The sequence below is a fragment of the Pteronotus mesoamericanus genome, unplaced genomic scaffold (genome assembly GCF_021234165.1).
Source record: "Pteronotus mesoamericanus isolate MK-2021 breed Mesoamerican mustached bat unplaced genomic scaffold, CSHL_Meso_final scaffold_1135, whole genome shotgun sequence".
NCBI classification, from domain to species: Eukaryota; Metazoa; Chordata; class Mammalia; order Chiroptera; family Mormoopidae; genus Pteronotus; species Pteronotus mesoamericanus.
The window spans coordinates 110,590-134,384 of record NW_026555300.1 but is presented as its reverse complement, the minus strand read 5'-3'; the positions used below and the strand labels follow the sequence as shown (position 1 = coordinate 134,384).

At 50.4% G+C, this 23,795-nt stretch overlaps 1 protein-coding gene across 1 annotated transcript; it reads left to right on the top strand.

Annotated features, from left to right (window-relative positions):
- The first annotated feature begins 4,485 nt into the window (after positions 1–4,485).
- CACNG6 (calcium voltage-gated channel auxiliary subunit gamma 6) lies at positions 4,486–14,208 on the top strand. Its single transcript, XM_054587248.1, has 4 exons — positions 4,486–4,824; positions 8,708–8,782; positions 10,240–10,377; positions 13,796–14,208. The coding sequence occupies exons 1-4, from the start codon at positions 4,497–4,499 to the stop codon at positions 14,032–14,034; spliced, it is 780 nt and encodes a 259-aa protein (XP_054443223.1). The 5' UTR covers positions 4,486–4,496; the 3' UTR covers positions 14,035–14,208.
- Positions 14,209–23,795: the final 9,587 nt, after the last annotated feature.

Here is a 23,795-nt window from a genome sequence, read left to right as displayed (position 1 = left end):
GTGGGAGGACAGATGAGTGGGCAGGGAGGGCTCCATGAGGTCAGGGGCTCTGCCAGCTTCTGTCGTCACAGGGAGCAGCAGCAGCAGAAAAGGATGGGACAGAGGAGGGTGGGACCAGGACTGGGTTTTGGGACTTCCCTCAGGGGCCCCTGTGGGGGGGACTAGAAAGGGGGAGAGAGATTGGAGGGTGGGAACCAGGGAGGAACGACATGGGGACAGTGTCAGACATGCCAGAAAATGGGGGGAATGGGCACATTAGTGAGGTGGAAGAACTTGCTATAGGGTGATCAGTAGAAGGGAGGTGGAGTGGTGGGGTTAGATGCAAGTTTCGTGGGAGATGGGGCTTTAGTTGAGGGGACGCAGAACTGGTTGGGGGTAGTGGAGTCTAGGGTTCAAAGGCCAGAGAACAAGAAAGAGGTAGGAGGTGGGCATAAGGAGGGATATGAGGGAAGAGAAGTAGGAAGAAGGACGAGGACAATGGAGTCCCAAACTAGGTGAGTCACAGAGACAGAAAAAGGAAGGTGACCCAGAGGGGAAAGAAAAAGAGGCAGGAGGGACTGACACAAAGATACACAAATCAGAAGTGAGGTGGCTCGGAGATGCTCGGAAAAAATACACAGAGAGGCAGAACCACAGAGAAAGATCCCAAGAGCTGCCCGGAAAGAAACGTGGAGACTCAGAAGCAAGTGTGCTGAGTAACGAGCCACTTCTGTTGCTTGGTTTCTTCTTCTCTGTCTTCAAGAAGTATTCACCGAGCACCATCCTGCTCCAGACTCGGGCGAGGCCCCAGGCGTTGGCTGAGCAGACGGTCCAAGTCCTGCTCTCCTGGAACTCACAGGAGAGGCAACCAGAGAATCTGGGTTACAGGGAACAGCTTGAAAAGCTTAGCAGAATGTTCTGGCAACCATGGGGCAGAGCCCCAGAGGAGACCTCCCTGCAGAAGTAACCTTTACGCAGGAGTTACAGGGGTTATGAGGAGAAAAGGGACAGAGCAAGCCTTCTGGCCACCAAAGGTGGCACAAAACCCCAGGGGAGCCCCAGGTTGGCCAGGATGCTCCGGGGTGGCAGGAAAATCAGGGTGAGGTCAGAACAGGCTGGGGGCCCAGCAGGTAGGACCTTTGCAGCCCTGGGAAGTAACTTGAATTTCTAGACTCCCTGGGATGAGCACAGGCCCGAGGACTCGATTATAGTTTCATTAGAAACCAAAACAACAGCACCACGTGGCTGTGCTGAGAATCGACTTAGGAGTGAAGGTGTCAGTAAGGAGTCAGGGGGCTGTTGTCCTTGGTGGCCTGGCCCCCTGTGGAGTCTGTGGGGGTGGAGAGAAGGGGGATTCTGGAGGCGGAACCTATAGGAATGAATTGGGTGCTGCAGGAGAGGGAGGGAGGAAGCAAAGTGAGAGCAAGAGGGAGCTCATATTTGGGAACACACCAGGGGGCCCGGGGGAAGAAGTCAGGATTCCCGTGGAGGGATCCAGCGCCTTCCTTTGCAGAGGCCTGTGAGAAATCCAAGTCGGGGTATCAGGTCGCCCGCTGGAAATGTGAGACTGGAGCTGGGGGAGAGGTCATGGCTGGAAATATACATTTTGGAAAGGTCAGCCTATAGGAGACATTTAAAGCCGTAGGACTGGATGGGGTGACCTCGGAGGTGAGTGCGGACGGAGAAGCAACCATGGCGGGGGGGGGGCGGCTGACCATGAGGTGGGCGGAGATCAGGAGGGAACCCCACAATGCTGCTGAGAACAAGAATCCCCAAAGCAACCAACCAGTTGGGTTTGATGACATGATCCTGAGAAGAAGTCACTGCAATACAAGGGTGGGGACCAGGGCCCTGCTCTGTAGGAAGAAAGAATGAAGGAGGGAGGGTGGAGACCAGGTCATCCTTTTGGTGTGAAAATGACAAGGATTTCCATACCAAAGAAAGTTCGTGCCCTTTCTGTGAAAGGAGAGACGGGGAGACGGGGGACAGAAAAAAGCGCCCTGAAGCGAGGGAGCCGTTACAGCGGACGGATTGGGAAAGATGGGGGACCAGGGCCTAGAGGGGACTTGGATTCAGGGGGCAGGCGGACTGTCCCCAGGGCTGCCCTGCCCTGCCCCACAGCTGGACTTCCTCCCGGAGACTGTCGAGGCCTGCGAAGACCCAGTGACGCGAAGACAGAAACAGGTTTTACTCATTCCTTTAAGACATTTCCTGAGCAGTCCGGAGACAAGCAGGACGGCCAATGGGATGGCAGAGGGGTGCGCTTGGAGGGGGCGCTCTCCCTAGCTTGGGAGGGGGCGTCTGTGTTACCAGCTGACTTCGCCCATTCATCTATTTGCACATCCATTCACCCACTCCCCTCAGGCGCATTTCCTAAGGCCTCCTGCGTGGTCCTGGGGGGAGCGGTGCTGGGGCCCACGAGGTGAGTTCCTCCTGCGCCTGACCTGTACCCCAGGCCCAAAGGGAGCCTTCGGAGGCACAGGGCCGCATCCCAGGGCAGGCGATGGACGCTCCCCCGGTAGCGGCACAGGGCGCGGCGGTGCCGAGAGCGGGGAGCACGGAGAGGGCCGGGGCGCGCCAGCTGGCGGGGGCAGCCGCTCCTGGGCAGAGGAGTTGGTGAAGGTGGGTCCCACCGAGGCCATTGGCTCAGGGGCTGAGGGCAGGGGTGAAGGGGTGAAGACCGGGCCCTGCCGCCGCTCCACACGGCCGTCCTGCCCCTGCCCCTGGGGGAGCAAAACTGCATGGAAAGCCCTCCGGGGGGCCCCGTCTAATAAACTCGATGAAGAGGACCGTGGCTCCGACTCCCGTGCTCCCAACAACCGGCCTGACCTTGCTCCCTCCTGCAGAGCCAGGGACCGAAGCACAGGACTCTCTTTCCACCTTCAACACCCCAGGTTCTGGGCCCCAGCCCTTTGCCACTCAGACCCAGGGGTCCAGGCCCCCGGCCCCTCCTCCCTCAGACCCAGGGGTCCAGGCCCCCGGCCCCTCCCCCCTCCCCCCTCAGATCCAGGAGAACGAGCTCTCCGTCCCCTTCTTCTGACCCAGCAGTCAAGAGTCGACGCCCCCGGGTTTCTGCTCCTTCCGGGACCCGAGGCCCCTTCTCCCTCGGACCCAGCAGTTCAGGTTCCCAGCGGGGCCTGTCCGGGACCGCAAATCTAGGTTCCCTGTCCTGCTCCCTCTCTCGCCACATGGGAAGACGGACCCTCAGCTCCCAGGCTTTCCCCTTAAGGAAATAAATGTGCCTTGAGGCTCCAGCCGGGTCAGGACCCGGCCCAGCCCCTCCCCCGCCCCCTCTTCCCCTTAAAATACCCGGGATCCCTATGGCAACAGGCGCCAGGGCGACAGGTGCTGGTGTTATTTACGGGTCGAGCCCGAAATAGCCGGGCGGGTGGGGGTGGGCGCCCGGGGGCGAGGCCGCGGCGAGCGCAGCGCAGGTCCGGCGGCCCGGCAGCAGGCGGTGCGGAGCCCACGGTTCGGAGGATCGCGGAGCTGGGGCCGGCGCGGCGCCCAGGCAGGAGGGCGAGAGGGGTCCCTGTCCAGGAGCCGGGGGTGGGAGGCCTGCGGGAGGTGCCCGGCCTGGAGCTGAGCCTGGAGCGGTCCGGGCCGGGCAGGCCCTGGGAGCCCGGGGGAGGGGAAGCCCAGTGATTCCGAGGGGACACAGAGTCCCTTCGGGGTCCCAGCTGCCCTTTGAACCGCGGGGGGCCTCTGTCCCCCTTTCCTGAGCCGCAGGGCGGAGCAGAGCCTATCTGAGCCCCAGTGGGGACCCCAGGTCCCTCCCCTGGGCCCTGGGGGAGCCCCAGCCCCCTTCTGCGGACTGCGCCGTGTCCCTCAGCCATCGGGCCCCTCTCTCGGGCCCCTTGCGGACCTCTGATCTCTCTCCTCTGAAGTCCAGCAGGGCCCCAGCCAAGCCCCCTTTTCTGAACCCCAGCCAGACTCTGCTATTTCCTTCTGTGAATGTTGCGGGGCGGGGGTCCCACTGCCTGTCTGAGACCCAGAAGAAGTTCAGATCTCCCTCCTAAGCCCCAGAGGGGACCCAGCTCCTACCTCCTCAGACCCCGAGCCCGCAAGACGCCGGGAGGGCCTCCTTTCAAACACACAGGACCTCAGCTTCCTCTCTTGGGCACCGCGAACTCTGAGCCCGGTGGGGACCCGGAGCAGCCCCCTAGAGCTGTGGGCGACATCTGCCCCTGCCTGTGGAGCCTTCCGGCCCCCTCCCTGGCACCCAAGTTCTATCTCTGGACCCCAGGGGACCTTGGTTTCCCCCCGGGTCCCCTCGTCTTGGCTGAGTTTCGGCGGACATCCCAGGCCCTGCCCCTCGGGGGAGGCCGGGTCTTGTTTTTTCTCTTCTGAGATCCGGGCGCCCCCTCGGCTTTCCCGTTGGAGGTTGCAGGGAGATTCAGAAATTCCTTTTTTTATAGTCCAGTGGAAGCAGCCGCGCACCCCCTTCAAGCCCCCCCCGCCTTCCCCACCCCCGCCCCCTCCAAGCCCTCTTAGTTCAGTCTCCTCCGCCCCGGACGATGATGTGGTCCAACTTCTTAATGCAAGAGGAGAGCCGGCGTCGGGCCGAGGCCGGGCGGCGCGGGCGCGGGCAGGGCCAGCCCGGGCTGTCGCCGGAGCAGGAGGGGAAAATCAAGCTGGTGCTGCTGCTGACCGCGGTGGGCGCCACGCTGGCCGTGCTGGCCGTGGGCACCGAGTTCTGGGTGGAGCTCAACACCTTCAAGGCCAACGGCAGCGCCGTGTGCGACGCCGCCCACCTGGGGCTGTGGAAGATGTGCACCAAGCGGCTGTGGCAGGCGGACGTGCCCGCGGGCCGGGAGACGTGCGGCCCCGCCGAGCTGCCCGGAGGTGAGGCTGCCCCCAGGCTTGGACCCCAGGCGGCGAGAGAGCCCGGGTGGGAGGAAACGGTGCCCCAGGGACAGCCCACGCCCCCGGGAGGGAGCTTGCACCCTCGGGATCAGCCCGAAACCACGCCACCCTGTGCTTCCCAGCGGCCTTGCCCCAGGCATAGAGGCTTAGAGAGAGAGTGTGTACCCCAGACTAGCTTGTTCCCTAGGCCAGCCTGTACCCCCAGGTCAACTGTACCCCTAAACCAGCCTTAGCATCAGAAAAGCATATACCCTTAGGCCAGCCTGTCGTCTGGGACCAGCCTGTGCCCCAGACCATCCTACGACCTCCAAAGCCCCTGCACCCCAGTGTAGCCTGTGGTCCCAGGCATCTCTGCCTCCCCAGGCCGGCCTGCACCCCCTGAGAGAGCGTAGAGAAAACGCGTGCTCCCACCCATGGCCCAGGTCCCGGCACCCAGACTGTGACTCCAGACACGGCTTGTGCCCTCAGATGGCCTGGGTGCCCCAGAAACACCCACACCCCCGGGACAGCCTGCACCCCCAGCCCCCAGCCCCCGGGAGGCAGGCCGCCTTGACCCCCCTCTCCCCAAGCAGAGTCCATGCCTGTTCCCACCTACTGATTTCCACCAAAGGGAGTTCTCACCGCACGCCTCCCAACACCCCAGGGCAGCCCCCCGGCTTCCTGGGAAATGTTCCCCTTCAGGTCCCACCCTCTCACCCCCAAAGGCCCAGGCTGGCCACCCCACCCTGCTCGTTTTCTCTGACAGGCACCCCACGCCCTCCCTTCCCCACCGAGCAGCTCTTCAGCCCTAACAATGCCAGGGAGCCACCCCCTGCCTCTCACTCTTCCTGGCAGGTACCTGCCGTGCCCTTTGCTTCTATCGAGGGGACACCCTGCCCGCCTTGGGCACCAGATCTCACGCCACCTCTGCCGACCGGAGGAGACTATCTGCCTCCCCTCTGCGCCCATTCAGGACCTTACACGCGTGATCGCCAACACTCTTTACTGTCCGAAGGCTGTCCTGTAACTTCCACACCCCTCAGAGACCTCCTGCCCCTCTGGGCTGCAGTGGGCCTCCCCTCCTGCTTTACTTCCCCAGGTGTGGAGGAATCCTGCATCCCAGGGGGCCCAAGCAGGATGAGCCGAGGCCTGGGTAGCCGAGTGGGATGTGCAGCATCCCTGTTGCCTGAGGTTCCCGCCCAGCCAGCATCCAGATTAATACCTCGCTTGTGCAGGTGGGCTACTACTTGGCCCCCCAGATCCTCAGGCGGGAAGTTCCCAAGCTTTTGTCAAATGGGATGCCCCGGTAATAAAAATATTAGATGCTTCTGTAGGGCCCGGCTCTGTTCCAGGTACTTACCATGCAAGGGGCTCTGCTGGTGCCCCCAGGCTTCTCACATGGGCTTTGAACCCTGGTCATCTCTGTCCTTAGCAGCTCCACTATGTTGTATCTCACCAGTCCGCAGAGGTGTCCCCAGGGTCCTCACTGCACTGGAGGGGAGGGCCCGGCCCACCACCCTGCAAACGATGGGGTCCCTCACATCTCTTGCTGTCCTCTGGTTGGTCAAAAAAAAAAAAAACTTCCACCGTGTTACAAAGCCATTACCGTCACCCCATTCAGAGGATGTCACGCCTCTTTCACGATTTCAGAAACACCCCACACATGCCACTGCCTATCAGGGGGCATTCCACGGGGGCTGCAGGGAGGTGACCCTTCGACCACTCTTTCCCAAGTTGGAGGTGCCATATCCCTTGGGGCTAGAGACAAGATGTCCGAGATTATGAGTAGCCAGAATGGGATGCCAGACACCTCACACCGTCCCAGAACGAGGCACCACGCCCGCCTGGGGGGACTTCCCAGTTCCCTCGTGGCTGTTGGCCATGTTTCCCCATTGACTGCTAACAGGAGGGTCCTCTCCACTCTGCTGCATGAAATGTGAGGACTGTCCCTGCTCCGGAAGGGACGTCTCATGTCTTCCTGCTTCCCTCCGACCCCCAGGGGGAGTGTCCCGCCTGGCTTGACTCCGTTTATCTCTTCTCCTCCCTTTTCTCTTCAGTACAATGAGGGCAATAAGAACGGCTCGCAGGGCTGCTACGTGGATGAGCGAGTTAGTGCAGGCCTAGTACCGGGAACAGAGCCGGGCGCTGCAGAGGCACCCAATGCATATGTTACCTCCACATTCTCCTTCAGTCTGGAAAGCCCCTTCCCATTCCTCAGACTGCCTGGCCCCTCTATTTCTTTCCCCCTTCTTATTCTCCACCTCTCTCCTCCCTTTCCATGCCTCCGTTTCCCCATCTGTAGACCAAGAAAGTTGGGCAAGGTGAATTCTGCAGGAGGTTCTGGCTTTAAAATGCAGCTCGGAAAGTAGTTTTGGTCTTGCTTTTCTTTTTTTCTTTTTAAAGTTTACTTTTTCTTGGACCCAAAAACAGAAATTTGGATGAATCATGCTCTTCAGGTGATGTCACAAAGTCATTACCAGCTTTTGCAAGATCCTTCTTCTGCTCTATTTAACATTGTTATTCTTTTATTTCATTTCTTTCCAACTCATCTCTTTAATGGGTTTGATATGCATCCATGGATATGTCTTTCCACTTGGAAAATATATAGTGTTATTTTGGACTTGTAGGTGTTTTAATTTACATAAATTATATCAGGCTGTAGGTTTTTCCTGCTTTTTAATTTTTTTCTTCTCAAATATCTCTAGGTTGCTTTCTGTTAGTCTTCTGACTCCCTGTTATTGTAAACATATATGTTCCTGCATAGGGTTTTTGTCTGTATGTATCCCCAGAAGTAAAATGGCTGGTTATAGGGTATGAATGTACTTCAACTCATAAAGTCTGTCCGCGTGAGTTCCACAAAGACTAGCACAGGCATGCCTCAAAGATATCATGGGTTCAGGTCCAGCCCAGAGCAATAGAGCTAGTCACACAAATTGATTGGTTTCCTATACACATAAACGTTACGTTTACACTCTACTGTAGTCCATAAGTGTGCAATAGCATTATGTCTAAAAAAAAAATGTACAAATCTTAATTTAAAAAGACTCTATTGCTAAAAAAAAAAAAATTTTAGCCATCATCTGAGCCTTCAGTGAGTCGTAATGTTTTTTTTAGCTGGTGGAGAGTCTCACCTTGATGTTGATGAAAACACAGCATCTTCAAAGTGTAATAGAACAAAGCACGCCCGTACCAGTTCATACTCCCAGCTGCTTCCTCTTATCCTACCAGTGCTTGATATTATCCTTTTAATATTTGCCAATCTAATTGCTCTTAAGTGGCATCACCCTGCTGACTAGAGGTGTGTTTCTGCGACCCCTGGTGAGGTGGAGAATCTCTTCACGTGCTTGTGAGTCATCCAGGCCTCCTCTTCTGTGCATTGACTATTCATATTCTTTGCCCATTTTCAACTGGGTCACCTCTCTTTTCTGGCCAGCCTGCAGGACTCCTTTGCGTACTCTAGGGAATCCTTTCTGAGATAAGAATTTCTTCTGTTAACCTTCTGTTGCCTGGATCTTGGTGTCCTTTGCTGAATAAAGCGATTATCCATTTCTAACACCACTTGACTCTCAACAAACCCGTAGATGGAGCCAAAAAAGAGATTGTTATCTCATTTAACAGAGGAAGAGTCAGAGGTCTCTGGGAGGTCAACAGCCCACTCACAGCATCAGCTCTGGACCTCAAGTCTCTGCATTGGAATCCCAGCCCCTGGGTAGCCTGTGTGACAGCAGGTGGCTTCACGGAGCATCATGTTTCTCTTCTGTCAGGGGTGCTAATGCCGTATGTTTAGGTTACTGTGAGCTATGTTTCATACCCAGTCCTGACCTTACACGAGGGACCTCCATGTCCTCACTTCCCTTTCTCTCTCTCTCTCCTGCTCCCACAGAAGCCAACTGCACCTATTTTAAATTCTTCACCACTGGGGAGAATGCACGCATCTTCCAGAGAACCACAAAGAAAGGTGAGAACGTCCCCCTCTGCGGGGGACTGGTGATAGGGACACGCTGACCATGTTAGAGGAGTTGTTGGTCACTTTGTGCTCTTCTCTGCTTTGGCCCAGGATGGGCTCAGCTCCTATGTCCTTGGAAGGTCCCGCCTTTGGGAGGGTGGTGGCAGGGAAGTCAGGCTCCTTCCCCAGAGCCCAGTGCCCGACCCTCCTGCCCCAGCTCCGCGTTTGCCGCACGCTATGGAACTTCGAGCAAGTCACAGCCCCTCTCTGCAGATGGTACTTTGACATCTCATGAGTGTGCATCTACCACATGCTAAGCATGGTGCTGTATGTCCCGCTGATAAGATCTCCATCCTTATCACACCCTGCAGGCAGGGGCTTTATCTTAACCCCCTGATGAGAAAACGGGTGTTCGTATAGAATCTTCTGTAGAATGAAAATGTTCTGTGTTTGTGCTGGCCAATATGGCAGCCACTGTTCCCATGTGGCTGCTGAGCACTTGGGGTGTGGCAGGCGTGACTGAGAAACGATTTTAAATTTTATTTAATTTCAACCCATTTACAATGGAAAGGCCACTTGGGGCCAGTGGTGACCAGACTAGACAAGTCAACGCGTAAGGCTTTTCCCTTTCTGTTCTAACTGTAGCCCCTTCATCACCCCCCAGGATCAGTATCCCCACCTGTAAGAGAATTGTGAACCCGTCACGAATCGTATCTGATTTAGTCAGGTGATGCAGCTAAGGCAGACACTGTGGCGTCTGGCACACAGTAGGTCCTCAGTGAACACTGGCTCCTTACCCTCTCTACTCCTTTCTCTCTTGTCTGGATGCTCAGTGAGTTCGGACAAATCACCGTGACGTGTCCAAATACCTCTCTGGGATGGTAAAATAACCATAGCGCGCATGTACGCGACAACTGCTGGGCGCCCGGCACTGCGCTGGGCGCTGTCCACCGGCGGCTTCTAGTCCTCACAACAGCCTGATCCAATAGGATTGCTTTTTTCAGTAGGGATTTTGACCCTGGTTTTCTGCAGGAGAAAACTGAGGCTCAGAGAGGTTCTGTGACTTTACCAGAATCTTCCAGCTGGGACGTGGCCAGAGAGAATCTGGACTTGGATCACTCCACGGTTACGTACCTCCTACATTGTCATGCACACATCCACTGCCTGTCTCCTGACCTGGGGACAGATGGTGACCCGATCATAAGTGGTCACTGGTAGTCCCCATCTCCTTCTAGTTCTGGCTCTGTCTGTGCCCCTCTTTGCTGTGTGACCTTAGGCAAATAACTGGTCCTGTCTCAGTCGTATTTCTTTCAACAGTATAAGTCAATCATTGGCCTGGATGATTTTCTACTTGAAAAGTCTTTTCTGATCCTGAATCTCCCATTTTTCTGGTTCTGGGTCCCTGTCAGGGAGTTCTCCCCACTTCCTCCATCCCATGTTCTCCATTGCTTCCCCTTCCCTCCTTGCAGAGGTGAATCTGGCAGCTGCAGTGATAGCGGTGGTAGGCCTGGCAGTCTTGGCCCTGGGGTGCCTCTGCATCATCATGGTGCTCAGCAAAGGCGCAGAGTTCCTGCTCCGAGTTGGAGCTGTCTGCTTCGGCCTCTCAGGTGAGGGCTGGCAGCCTGGAGACTGAGGAAACTGCATGCTGGGAGGTGGGATCCTCAAGCACTGTTGCATGCGGGGAGGGACGGTCTGCAAGAACTATTGCATGCTGGGAGGTATGGTCTGCAAGAACTGTTGCATGCTGGTAAGTAGGGTATCCAAGCACTGTTGCATGCTGGGATGTGGGACCTCCAAGCACTGTTGCATGCTGGGATGTGGGACCTCCAAGCACTGTTGCATGCTGGGATGTGGGACCTCCAAGCGCTGTTGCATGCTGTGGGGCACAAGGGCTGTAGGAGGCTCAGCTATGAGAGTTCTAAGTTCTGTTGTCGGCTGGGAATGGGAGGGTCTCCAAACACTTGTTTAGATTTGGACCGGGGGTGTGCAAGGACTGTTGCATTCTTGGAGTTGAGGGTCCAGAAAAAAAAAAAAATGCTGCACCTTGTGGAATATCGTTCTCATTGGATCAAGTGTTTTCTAATGTGGATTGAAAGGGCATTAATTATAGAAACAGCTGTTTGTTAGGGCTGCCGTAACAAAGCACCACAGACTGTGTCACTTAAACAACAGCCATGTATTTTCTCACAGTCCTGGAGGCTGAAAGTCTGAGTTCAAGGTGTCAGCAGGGCTGGTTCCTTGTGAGTCCTCTCTCCACGGCTTGTAGACGGCCCTTTTGTCCATGTCCTCGCGTGGTCGTCCCTCTGTGTGTGTCTGTGTCCTAGTCCCTTCTCCTAAGGGCAGCAGCCATATTGGATGAGAGCCTACCCTAATGACTTCATTTTAATTTATTTCTTCGAAGACCCTATCTCCAAATACAGTCTCATTCCAAGGCCCTGGACTCCAAGACGTGAGCTTTTGGGAGGATGCAAGTCAGCCCACAACCACACATCTACCTGATTATTGTCCCTCTCTCCTGGGATGAAGCACCAGGAGGATAGGGCCTTTGTCAGTCTCATGTATATATTCTATAGTGAGAGCTTAATTAAGATCTGTTCAATGGCCCCGGTTGGGTGGCTCAGTTGGTGAGAGCGTCAACCTGATACACCAAGGTTGCAGGTTCGATCCCCAGTCAGGGCATGTATAAAAATCAACCAATGAATACATAAGTAAGTGGAACAACAAAATAAATTTCTCTCTCTCTCTAAAAAAGAAAAGAAAAGAGAGAGAAAGATCTGGTAAGAGAATGAAGGAGACTGGACAATGCCTCTTCATCCAGTTATTTTTTTTCCACGTCCAGTGTCCTCATGCTGAGCTGCATTGGGCCATGAAAGACTCAAGAGAGGCATTGAACCATGGCACACAGGTTCCAGGCTACATTCCCCCGGCCCCTGATTAAACACCATGGGGGAATCAGAGGGCAAAGAGGAAGGAGGGTCAGGGACTGAGGTTGGGGCAGCCTCCAGCATCTGAGAGGGGAGGCAGCGGGGACCCATGACTATGGATGCCCTTCAGATAGTGCTGTGTGGTCTGACCCCTGCCCACCGCTGCACTTGCATTGCCCACCACTGTCCTCCTCCCCTCCCTCTCTGCTCTGCTCACACTGACTCTCTTTCTTTCTTTCCCTCAAACACACTGTACTCCATCCCACTGGGGACCTTCGCACCAGCCGCCCCTTCTGCGGCGGATAGCTGTTGCTTAATGTTGTGTATGACCGGCTTCTTTTTATTCTTTGTTTGGGTCTCAGCTGAAAAGGCTTTTCCTGGTGACACTATTTAAAGCCCTGGCTCCACCCCTGGATGCCACTCCCCTTCCCATCTCCCTGTTTTTATCTCTTTCCACCCTGCATCAGTCTCTGAAATTATCTTGTCTTCTCACGTGTGTACTTTGGAGGTTGCAACCTGGCAGCCAGCAGGCCAGCTATGGACCTTAATGGGCTTTGCTTGGCAGGCAGTGTGTAAAGATTTCTCCGAGCCCGTACAGGAAGGTTGGGTGAATTCCCATAAAAGTCATAATCATTTAGAAATTTTAGCTCTTCTTGAAAAATCAGAAGGTCTGGCCCATACAGTCACCATTTCTGAAGGGCTGCAGTTGGCGGAAGCTGAGCTTCAGTCCCCTGTCCCTATTCCCAACACACTTGCATGCTTCATTCTTGATACTTTCTCATTGTCTCTGGCAGACATTGTTTACCGCCTGTTTCCTCCAAAGTAGAATATAAGCTCCATGAGGTCAGGGTCTTGGTCTATCTTGCTCCTTCTTTTTTTTCTCTTTTCTCTTTCTTTTTAAAATCAAATTGTATTACAGTGTGACTTGACTGCCTTTCTTTTCTCTTTAAACTTTTAAAAAATGTATTGATTTGAGAGAGAGAGAGAGAGAGACAGAGAGAGAGAAAGGGAGAAAGAGAGAAACATCAACTTGTCATTCTACCTATTTATGCGTTCATTGGTTGTTTCTTGTATGTTCCACACATGACCGGGGATCAAACTCACAACCATGGCATATCAGGGCAATGCTCTAACCAACTGAGCTACCCAGCCAGGGCCCTGACTGCCTTTATTTTCATTTTGTGATCCACCGTCACTATTTTTTCAGCTTTACTGGGTTGTGATTGACAAGTAGAAATTGTGTAAATGTAAGGCATACAATGTGATGTGCTGATATACATATACATCATGAAATGAGCACCACAATCAAGCTAGTAAACACATCCATCACCTCACAGGGCACATGGTTCCTTTTTTTTTTTTTTTTCCTGAGTGTGGCGAGAACATTAAGATCTATATACTTGGCAAATTGAAAGAGACAACACAGTATCATTATCTGTAGTCTCCATGATGTACGTTAAATCTCCAGCATTTCCTCACCCTGTATAACTGAAACGTTGCATATTTTGACAAACATTTCCTTGTTTCCCCCACCCTCAGCCCCTGGAAACCATCATTTGACTCTGCACTTCTTCAAGCTGACTATTTTAGATTCTGCAATCACTCTACAAAAGCCTCGAGGGAGCCCTAATTTGACTTTTGTGATTCTGGATTCCTGGGGTTCCTTTTTTCTTTTTTAAAGCGGCAAAATACACCTCACACAAAATTTACCATTTCCACCATTTTTACGCCATTGCATAGGCTCACACTCTGGGGCAGCCTCACCTCCAGCCGTGTCAGAACCTTTTAATCTTCCCCAGCCGAAACGCAGTCCCCATCCACACCAACTCCTGCTCCCCTCTCCCAGCCCTGGCACCCACCGTTCGACCTTCTGTCTCTAACAGTTATTGTTTCTTCTTTCTCTTTAGCTTCCCAAATTGCATCTGCTATGTAATAGGTGTTTAGTAAGTAACAGTTGTTGAATGAATGAACGAGAGGGTGCTTGGGTGTCTCCCCAACTTTCTTGTTGGAGAAGCATGTGATGGGGTGCATTGGAGGAGGTACTGAGACCCAAGCTGGAGATGCCTAGGGGCCTGAGCACACGTCCCTCCTCTGCCCACAGGCCTGCTGCTCCTGGTCAGCCTGGAGGTGTTCCGGCATTCCGTGCGAGCCCTGCTGCAGAGAGTCAGCCCGGAGCCTCCCCCGGCCCCGGCCCTGGCCTACGAGTACTCCTGGTCTCTGGGCTGCGGTGTGGGCGCCAGCCTGGTCCTGCTGCTGGGGGGCCTCTGCTTTCTCCTGCTCACCCTGCCACCCTGGCCCTGGGGTTCGCTCTGTCCCAAGCAAGGGCACAGGGCCACCTAGAGCCACCCTTGTGTTTTCTCGAAGCTCCTTCCAAACCCTTCTTTTTTATCCCTTGCCCCTTCAAGATCTTTCACCCCGGGTCCTGGAGAAACTGTTTTGTTTGCTGTGGGGCCCACATGGTTTGCACAGACCCGTCTCTCACACCCTCATCTTTTCCCCTCTGTAAATATGTTTTCCTCAGTGGCGGAATCTGGGTCGCTTGGGGGTGGGGTGGGGAGAAGCATTTCGCAAACGAGGGTCCCCAAGGAAGGTTGCTGGGGACCTGATGGGGTAACTAGGGGTGGGGGGATGAAGTCAGGGGGTGTTGGGAGGGAACTGGACCTATTCATTTTTCAGACTAGGGGAGAGCCTTCTTCTGACTCGTCTGAAATGTGGAGAAATAGGGGAGCGGGAGGGGAGAACGTCTGGGTCTGACCTCACTGTGGTCTGATTTGGGAATTAAAGGTTTGGAAACATAACAGCTTTGCTCTCGAGTCCATTTATAATGTGATTGTGCATTCTGGGGTAGAGAAAAGTTACCCCTCTGCTCCCCAGAAACACGCTACCTGCTCCTTACTAGCTCCCAAGCCACATGTCAATGAACCCATAGGGAGTGATGGGGAATTCTAAAACCTAGAGCACACACGTTGTTATGGGTTGAATGTGTCCTTTCAAAAAGTACTGTATTTTGCTGCATGCAATGAACACACCTGTGTTTTTGGCCCGAACTTTCAAGAAAAAAATTTTTCGTTTGAATTTTTAATTCAATTATTTATTTATCTTTAGAAACAAAACCAATGATTGGTATTCCAGGGTATCATTTTGCATATGGATATCATCATGACTTCCTAGAGTCACAGTTTTAATGCAGAAACATAAATAAAAGAATTAAGAACATTTATATAGATACGGAATTAGTACTACCCGTGTGAAATGCGTATCCTTATTTTCCCCTCAACAAGTTGGGCAAAAAAGTGCGCATTATACGTGGTAAAATACGGCATACATTGGGGTCCTCAGCCCCTGGACCGCGGAATGTGACCTTATTTGGAGATGCAGGTCTTTACTGAGGTAGTCACGTTAAAATGAGGTCATGAGAGTGGGCCCTGACACACGGTATGACTGGTGTCCTCACAAGAAAAGGAGATTAGGGCACACACATGCGCAGAGGGAAGATGAGGTGAAGACACACAAGCCCTCATGGCCTCAGAAGAAACCAGGCCTGTGACATGCGGACCTGGAACTTCAGCCTCCAGAACAGAGAGACAACGCATTTCTGTTGTTTAAGTCACCCAGTCTGTCGTATCTATGGCTGCCGGAGCAACCTAATACAGATTTTAGTACCTGGAAACGGGGTGCTGCTGTCACAAGCACCGAAGAATGCGGTCGCGGCTTTGGGGAGTAGGTAGGGGCTGGGGGCGTTTGGAGACACATGGCAGAAAAAAGCCCAGGTGGCCTTGAGACTGTTGGGAGGAATGTGGATGGGAAAGGAAATCCTGGGGAGGGCTCAGGAAGAAATTCGGAGAGCTGTAGAGGGAGAGCTGTAGAGGGAGAGCTGTAGAGGGCGTTTGTCATCCTAGAGAACACATTGACCATTACGAATGGAACGTTGTAGAAGCAGGAATAACAACGGCACTAGCGGTCACCGTGAATGAGGACCTCCGGTCAGTGTTCGAGTTCCTCAAGCCAAAGGGTCGGCCTCCTCCCTCACGAAGACGAATGAATGATTTCAGCTCAGAAATCTCAGCTTGGATTCTTCCCTGCATACGAGTTGCTGAAGCTGACCTCCGACCTCTCAAAGGCCAAAGTCTCTTAAACATTGAAAAATACTTAAAACATGGACTATGTGCTGGCTTATGAGTACAAATGTATTCATTCATATTCTGAGTTTGAGTCTCTTAAATGTTTCTATAATTATAAAGCATAAATGTAATTATATAGGATATTATATATAATATATTATACCAGTATTATACATAGTATATAATTGTTATATTCAATAATTCTCATTCTTAATGTTATGAATATTATATTATGACATTCTCTAAAACTTTTTTTTGACAGTTGGATCCTTTTAATACGGATTGGCAATTATAGAATTGTTAATTTTCTTAGGTGTGGTTAAAACATTTCTATAATTATAAATATAATTATATTGCATAATTATATATAATTATAACATATCATTATAATACTCTTTATCTGAGATATAGTAATAGCCTATCATATTATGTAAATATATCATTTAAATATTGCATAATGTAACATTATATTTATGCAATAGAACATACTATATAAATGTTATATTTATCATACAACATATATAACATTTCTATAATATAACACCTATCACAACATATCATAGAGATATCACATATGACACAGATATCATCACATATCATATTACATAGCTATTATCACCTTTATAATATAATTACGCACTGTCCCAGGGTTGCAAGCTGCTTCCTCCGGAGAACACTGTGGTCCGGGAAACCTTGGGCAGCCCTTTTTTGATTGGCCGAGACTGTGCCTGTCCCATTCGGCGCCGCACACTTCGTCCTCATTTCTTCTGCACTGAGCTCAGCCTAGTGCTGGAGATCCTGGCGGGCGAGAGCGGCGCACGTGGTTCACTCCTGGCTGACCTAGCAGAGGCCGCGTCATCGGCAGAGGTTGAGGTGTGGGCTCTGAACACCGCGGTCTGGTCTGAAGCCTCGCCCTGCCTTTCCTACCGGGGCAACTGGCTCCCCGTCTCTGTGCCTCCCTTTCTTCCTGCCATAACCCCCTGGGGCCCTCGTGAGGAGCACACGCCCTAACAATCCCTGCAAAGCTGCAGAAGACTCTCAGGCGCCTGGTCATAGCGCCATCAGTCTGGCTGTTAGTATTTACGAGTGGCACTTTGGGCTCAGCATACAGTAGAGTGAAAAGGGACCCCCGATGGGCTGACAGTCTGGTGCTAGAAACATAGTAATCACACAATCACACTAATGAATGTGTAATTATAAACTGAGATAAGTACTAGGATCCGGGATCATCGACAAGCTTTTTCTATTTGACTTTGTGCCGGGCCAGCCCAGGGAAACCCCGAGAAATGTCTGCTGTGGAGGAAGGACCACTGGTCATGGGGAAATGGTTCTGTGTTGAGTGGGGTCTCCTGGAGTCTCAGAAGCGAGAGAGGGGAAGAGAGGCCCCTCAGAGATAAAAGAGCTGCAATACATCATATTATGAAATAATTTAAAAAGCATTAACTTACATGTCTTCACCTTATTTTTTTTTTGTAGTGAAGCAAAACAAAAACTTCTAAAATATTTTTAAAGAAATTTCACTTATAGTTGACATTTCATATTATTTATATTAGTTCAGGGGCACAGCATAGTGGCCAGACAATTATATACTCTACGAAGTGAACACCCCAATAATTCTAGTCCCCACCTGGCACCGTACATAGTTACTACAATATTATTGACTGTATTTCCTGAGCTGGACTTTGCATCCCCGTGACTATTTTGTAGCTGCCAAACAAAATAGAAGCTCCTTGGACTATCGCCCTCCTGTCTTTTTCATATACATTTGAGAACTTTTTGGGACATACTGTCAAACTTACAGAGAAGTTGCAAGAGTCAAAACAGTGCCCTGAAGACCCACATACCCTTCACTCGGATCCACCAACGTGCGGGTGCGGGGAGGATGGCGGTGTCTCACTTCAAGCTTCAAGGGGTGGGAGTCGGGGAGCCTGAAATGGACCACTCAGTACTTAACATGGGCTGAGGTGCAGGCCCCAGAGAACCACGGGGTCTGGCTCATGTTTGAGACTTCTCAAGGGATCAAGATTATGGCTAATAGCCCTAAAGACATTGAGGGACAGTTTGGAGAGGCAGGAGAGGGAGTGGGATGGAGAGAATGAGAGAGAGGGGACGGAAGGAGGGAGGGAGAGAGGGAGGGAAAGTGAGAATGAATGTGAACGAATCAAGTGCCTTACATCCTTTCCAAGAGCGCCACCTGGAGGTGGCAGGCGAACCCTGCAGAGAGAAGATGGAATTGGCCCGGCGGACGCCCCAAGATTGACGCCGTCGTCGGCGGTGACCCGCTGGAGGAGACGCGCTTACCTGCACGGAGAACTAATTTCAGGTGAGAAGACTGCGGCCTTGAGAGAGAGGGGGAGGAAGCGTCGCAGCTCCAGGTGTCGAGATAAAGAAAAAGCTGACCAAGCTCACCGCAGGCAAAAGCAGTTCCATGTCTCAACTGGCACTGTTTTTCCTTGCCATGTGACTACAGAAAAAAACCCCAACAGGGAAACAGTGACTCTAAGTCATTATATCTAAGAAGATTGTAAAGGTCCTAGGACTTGCCTTAGGTGTCTCCCAAGGGCACAGGTAAAGAAACCTATGAGGTGGGTATGATGGGGGTGGAGGAAAAGGGAAAAAGTTGTTTTCTGAATCACCCTAGTGATCATCCCTACATCTTTACAATGGATATACTTACGACTAGGTGACCAGCTCATTCCGATTTGCCTGGAACATTCAGTTTCAGCCCTGAAATGTCCGTGTCCGGGGAAGTTCCTCATTCCCCTGTCCTGGGAATCCCCCAGTCCTGGGAAAACTGGGAGGGTTGGTCATCTTGCTCACAGCAACCCTATTAGCTACCTGTCTGATGAGAACGTGGACTTCCAGAGATTTTAAGAAATCTTCCCAAGTTCACAGCACCCAGAACTTATATCAAATACTGGCTAACAATGGGGGACACTCCTTTTCTTGTGGTTTTTGGCCTCCTCTCAGCATGTCCCATGTAGTAAGGAAGCAAACCTGGACTCCACTTGCTACTGTATTCCTGACTTCAGAAAATAAATGGTCAGGAATCGCTTTATTGAAACGAAAGACTTGTGCCCTGGCCGGGTGGCTCAGTTTGTTGGAGCGTCGTCCTGTGCACCCGAAGGTCGTGGGTTTGATCCGCGGTCAGGTTTCATCCTGGGTGGGGGCAAATGTGGGAGGCAACCAATTAATGCTTCTCTCTCACATCGACGCTTCTCTCTGCACCTCCTCCCTCTCTCTCTCTCTCAGCAGACATGTCCTTGGGTGAGGATTTCAAAAAATAAAGACAACTTACTCTCCTAATCTAAGGAGGGTAAATTCTAGAATGGATGTCCGTGAATGATTTCTAGTAGAGTCATCCATTTTAATCGTCAAATATTTGTCCAGATGGTTTGATCCAAACAAAAATCTCTTCTCAGACTAGCTTAGACTCAAAGGACTTCTTGGGTTTTGTTTTCTTTTGCTTCTGGTGCAGAGGGTGCCAAAAATGATTGGACAAGAAAGCTGCAAGGAGGCTGAGTTTTGGAAGCAATTAGAAGGAAAAAAAAAAAAACAACCCCCAAAACGCGTAGGCAGCATCACTGGTCTCCTTTCCTGGATGCCGTGTCTGAGTCATCTTCGTGATTCTCAGGAAAGACCAGCTTCCTCCGCATGGTGAGACAGATGGTGGCCAAGAGCTCCCAAGTGTTAGAGTGAATGGCTCCTGTGGCAAGAGGAAAAGAAATACTCCAATCCCTCCTTGCTACCCCTGCCCCTCCTTGCTACTCCCCCCCCCCCACCTTGTTACCTACCCTCCCTGTGACCTTGGCAACAGCCTGGGGGCTAGCGAGGTGAGAGGAGCCATTTCTGGGAGCTTCTGGGTGAAATGAAATGCCAACACACCAGCTTCCTGGGCATGAACCCAGTGCAAACGGGACCTCCCACTCAGAAGGCTGCCCCGTGTTTGGGTTTCTATGCTCTGAGGCCATCACCTTTGCACCTGTGTTTCGTTACTGACTCCCGATGGCGCCCTAGGGCATGTGCGGGGCGGGGGGGCGGTGGGGGGAGCTGGGTGTCTGCAGCGCCCGCCCCTTGCTCCCTCCCCCACCTCTGTTCCGGAACTCTAGTGGCTTGGGATTGGGGGAGGAACAAAGGAGATAAAACAATCAGAGGCCCTGACTCCAGAGGCCTCCCTGCTCTTGGTCCCCTTTATCCGTTTCTCAACCCAGTGTCGCCCACTGAACTTCTGACGTAACTCAGGCTGTACAAGCAAAGCCACGAGCTGCAAAGCTTCCTACAACACAGGCCCCATCTGAGTAGCAGGACCAGCTGGGCCTCTTTAGATAGCAAGTCGTTGGGCCCCCTCCCTGGGCAAAACCACGCCCACTCTAGGATGGATGGCACCTGAGGCTTAGCAGGTCACAGACAGGAAGGACCCCAGAAACCACCCAGTCCTGCTTGTTCTCCTCTTTTACAGATCCAGAAACTGAGAAGAGGTAAAATAAAATAAAATAAAATAAATAAAATGTCTTCCTTTGTACCCTAGCACAAGTATTTCCTGCTATGATTTAATTCTTATTCTGGCACTTCTGGTTCAGATTTCACAAAGCACTTTTCGAGGGCAGGGGTTGGCCAATATGGCCCACCACTTGGGTTTGTAAATAAAGTTTTATTGGAACACAGCTACACCTACTTGTTCACATATGAGCCACAGGAGCCTTAGTGCTCCAACAGCAGAGTTGAATAGACTCAACAGACCCTACAGCCAACAGAAGCTGAAAACATTACTCTCTGCTCCTTTTCAGAAAAAGTTTGCTCAGCTCTGGTTCCAGGAATCAGCAGGAGCCTGGGTTTTAAATCAGTTCTGAAACTGTTATTGGTAAGACTAGAAAAATAATGTTTTGATTCTACCCATCTGATTTCCCTTCTTTTTTATTTTTAAATTTTTTATTTATTGATTTGAGAGAGAGAGAGGAAAAGGGAGGAAGAGAAAGAAAGAAATTGTTGTTTCACTTATTTCTGCATTCATTGGTTGATTTCTTGTATGTACCCTGACCGGGAATCAATCCTGCAACCTCGTTGTACCTGAACAGTGCTGTAGCCAATTGAGCTACCCAGCCAGGGCTACCCTTCTGCTTTATCTCTGGATGTTTTATCTATCATGTATTAATATTTTCTGTGTGACAGACGTTGAAGTACCTCCTCTGTTATTACTCCTGGTAAGTCAGGTGTGCTTTAGCTAAAGATAAGACCTGGAGGAGATTTTTTTTCTTTGTGTATTAGTTGTAGTAATTGTATGAGTAGAAACTTAGCCTCCTCAACTATTTGCTTGTCCTGAGAAATGGTTATAAATGAAAGGCAAGATGAACACTGGATTTTTGTTCTGTGTTTAAAACTTTTGTGAGTTGACTTCTTAGCATCTTCCAAAGGCAGCTACTAAATAGCTTTTTCTAAACGGATCCAATAAGGAAAAAGTCCCCCTTTCCTCTTTGGCTAAAAGTCTGTAAGACTGTAAGCCTGCAATTGTCACTATGAGCCTCAGGCTCAGAAGCACAGCTGGTTTGCGTAATAATGATAACGCAAATAAATAGAGATAAGAGACGGAAGCAAAGTCTAAGTGGTGTTTGAGTACAGGAGGCAGTTGTGTGAGGCTGTCTCTAGCTTGGTATTTTCCTTAGTTTGATTACATGATTCAATCCTTTCTTCCTTCCTATCTTCCTTCCTTCTTTCCTTCCTCCCTCCATCCCCCCTCCCTCCCTCCCTTCCTTCCTTCCTACACACTTCTTGTGTTTATTATCCCATGTACATATATTTCAAAACTAGGCAAAACCAATCTATAGGGGAAGAGATTACAATGATCGTTACCTCTGGAGGGATGTAGTATTCACTTGCGAGAGAGCAAGGAGGTCTTCTGGGATGATTGGCGAGGTTTGATTTCTTAATCAAGATGCTGGTTTCAAGGGCGCGTCACTTTGTGGAAAGTCATTGAACTGTTCTTTATAATTTGTATGTTTTTACACATGCACACTATTCTGCAATAGAAAGTTTCCTTTAGGAAAAACCTACATCCATAATATCATATGATAATGTTGTTCTGCAACTTGAATGGAACATTATGCTTTTCATATGTATCCACCTTGTCCTGTTTGATCTAGTTCAGTTCACTTCCTTTTAAGGTAAGTTTTTCTTAACTATGTCATTTCCAGTCAAGTGTCTGAACAACTCTAATAATGGAAGATGGGCTGGATGAAATAGAAATGCTTATATTTCAATAAATTGAAGACACAATTTAAATGAAAAAGAGCCTTTCAATAGAGGGCACTAGGGTAATTGATGATCTAAATGGAAAAATTACATCTCCTCACACCATCGATAAGAATCAATTTCAGCCCTGCCTGGGGGGCTCAGTTGGTGGTTGGTTGGAGCGTTGTCCCGAACACCCAAAGGTTGCAGGTTCAATCCCTGGTTGGAAACTGATGGATGTTTCTCACGGTGATGTGTCTCTCCATCTCTTCCTCTCTCTCTCAAATCAATAAACATACCCTCAGGTGAGGACTTAAAAAAAAAAGAATGAACTTCAGGTAAAGTAACTTCAGATAAAGTGCACATCTCAGCGTCTTTTAGTATACTCACAAGGTTATGCGACCAACACCACTCTCTATTTTCACGTTTTCTCATCCCTGCAGCAGGAAACCGCCTGCCTTTCTGCAGTCTCTTCTCATTCCCCCTCCCCAGCCACCTGCAAGCCACTGACCTGCATGCTGTCTCTAAGGATTTATTCATAAATGGGATGCTACAATGTGTAGCTTTTTGCGTTTGACTTCTTGCACTTATAATAATAATGTTTTCAAGGTCCATATATATTGTGGCTTGTAAGAGTGCCCCATCCCTTTTTTATGGAGGTACAATATTCCATGGTAGGGTTAACAACTGAATGCTGCACAGTAAACAATGAACCAGGCCCACAAAAACCATCTGGATAAGTTTCAAAAGCCTAATGGGGAAGGCAATAAAAAAAGGTCACATAATTGTAACGTGCACTATGAACTCATCCATATATATGTATATATGTCCCCCATAGATTTAGTTTTTAATTAATTTTTTTAGTTACAGTTAAAATTTAATATTATTTTATATTAGTTTCAGGTGTACAACATAGTGATTAGACATTTACGTAACTTACGAGCTGATCTCCCAAGAATTACAGTGCCCACCTGGCACCGTACATAGTGACTAGAATGTTACTGTCTATATTCCCTGTGCTGTAACTTATATCCCCATGACGATTTCACAATCCCAACCTGTACTTCTCAATTCCTTCACCTTTTTCACTGAGTCCTGCCACCCTTTTCCCCCTCCAGCAACCATCAGACTCTTCTCTGTATCTGAGTCTGTTTCTGTTGAGTTCATTTATTTATTTTTTTTAGACTTCACGTATGAGTGAAACCGTATGATATTGGTCTTTCCCTGACTTATTTCACTGAGCACAGTATCCTCTAGGTCCATCCAGGCTGCCACAAATGTTCAGATTGCATTCTTTTTATGGCTGAGTAATATTTCATTGTATATATGTACTACATCTTTTAGATCCACTTGTCTATTGGTGGACACTTGGGTTGCTTCCAAATTTTGGCTACAGTAAATAATGCTTCAGTGGCCATAGGGGTGCATACATTCTTTTAAACGAGTGTTTCATATGTATATATCAACATAAAACAGTGCCATATGTGGACTATTAATAGATGGCTGGGTTGTGAAAGTATGAAAAACACCCAGGAACAATATGCACAACCTTGAAAAATGTTTACTTTTGGAGAAGAGAGAAAGGAAAGAGATTGGGAAGCAAAACACTAGTGTTAAGAAAATAAGGTTGGTGTGGATATTTCCATTTATGTTATTCAGTGACTTTCTTTTTTAAAAAGAGGAAAGTCATTCCTCATATGCTTATGCATTAAGAGTATTTTTATATATTCCTGGCTGGGTATCTCCGTGGGTTAG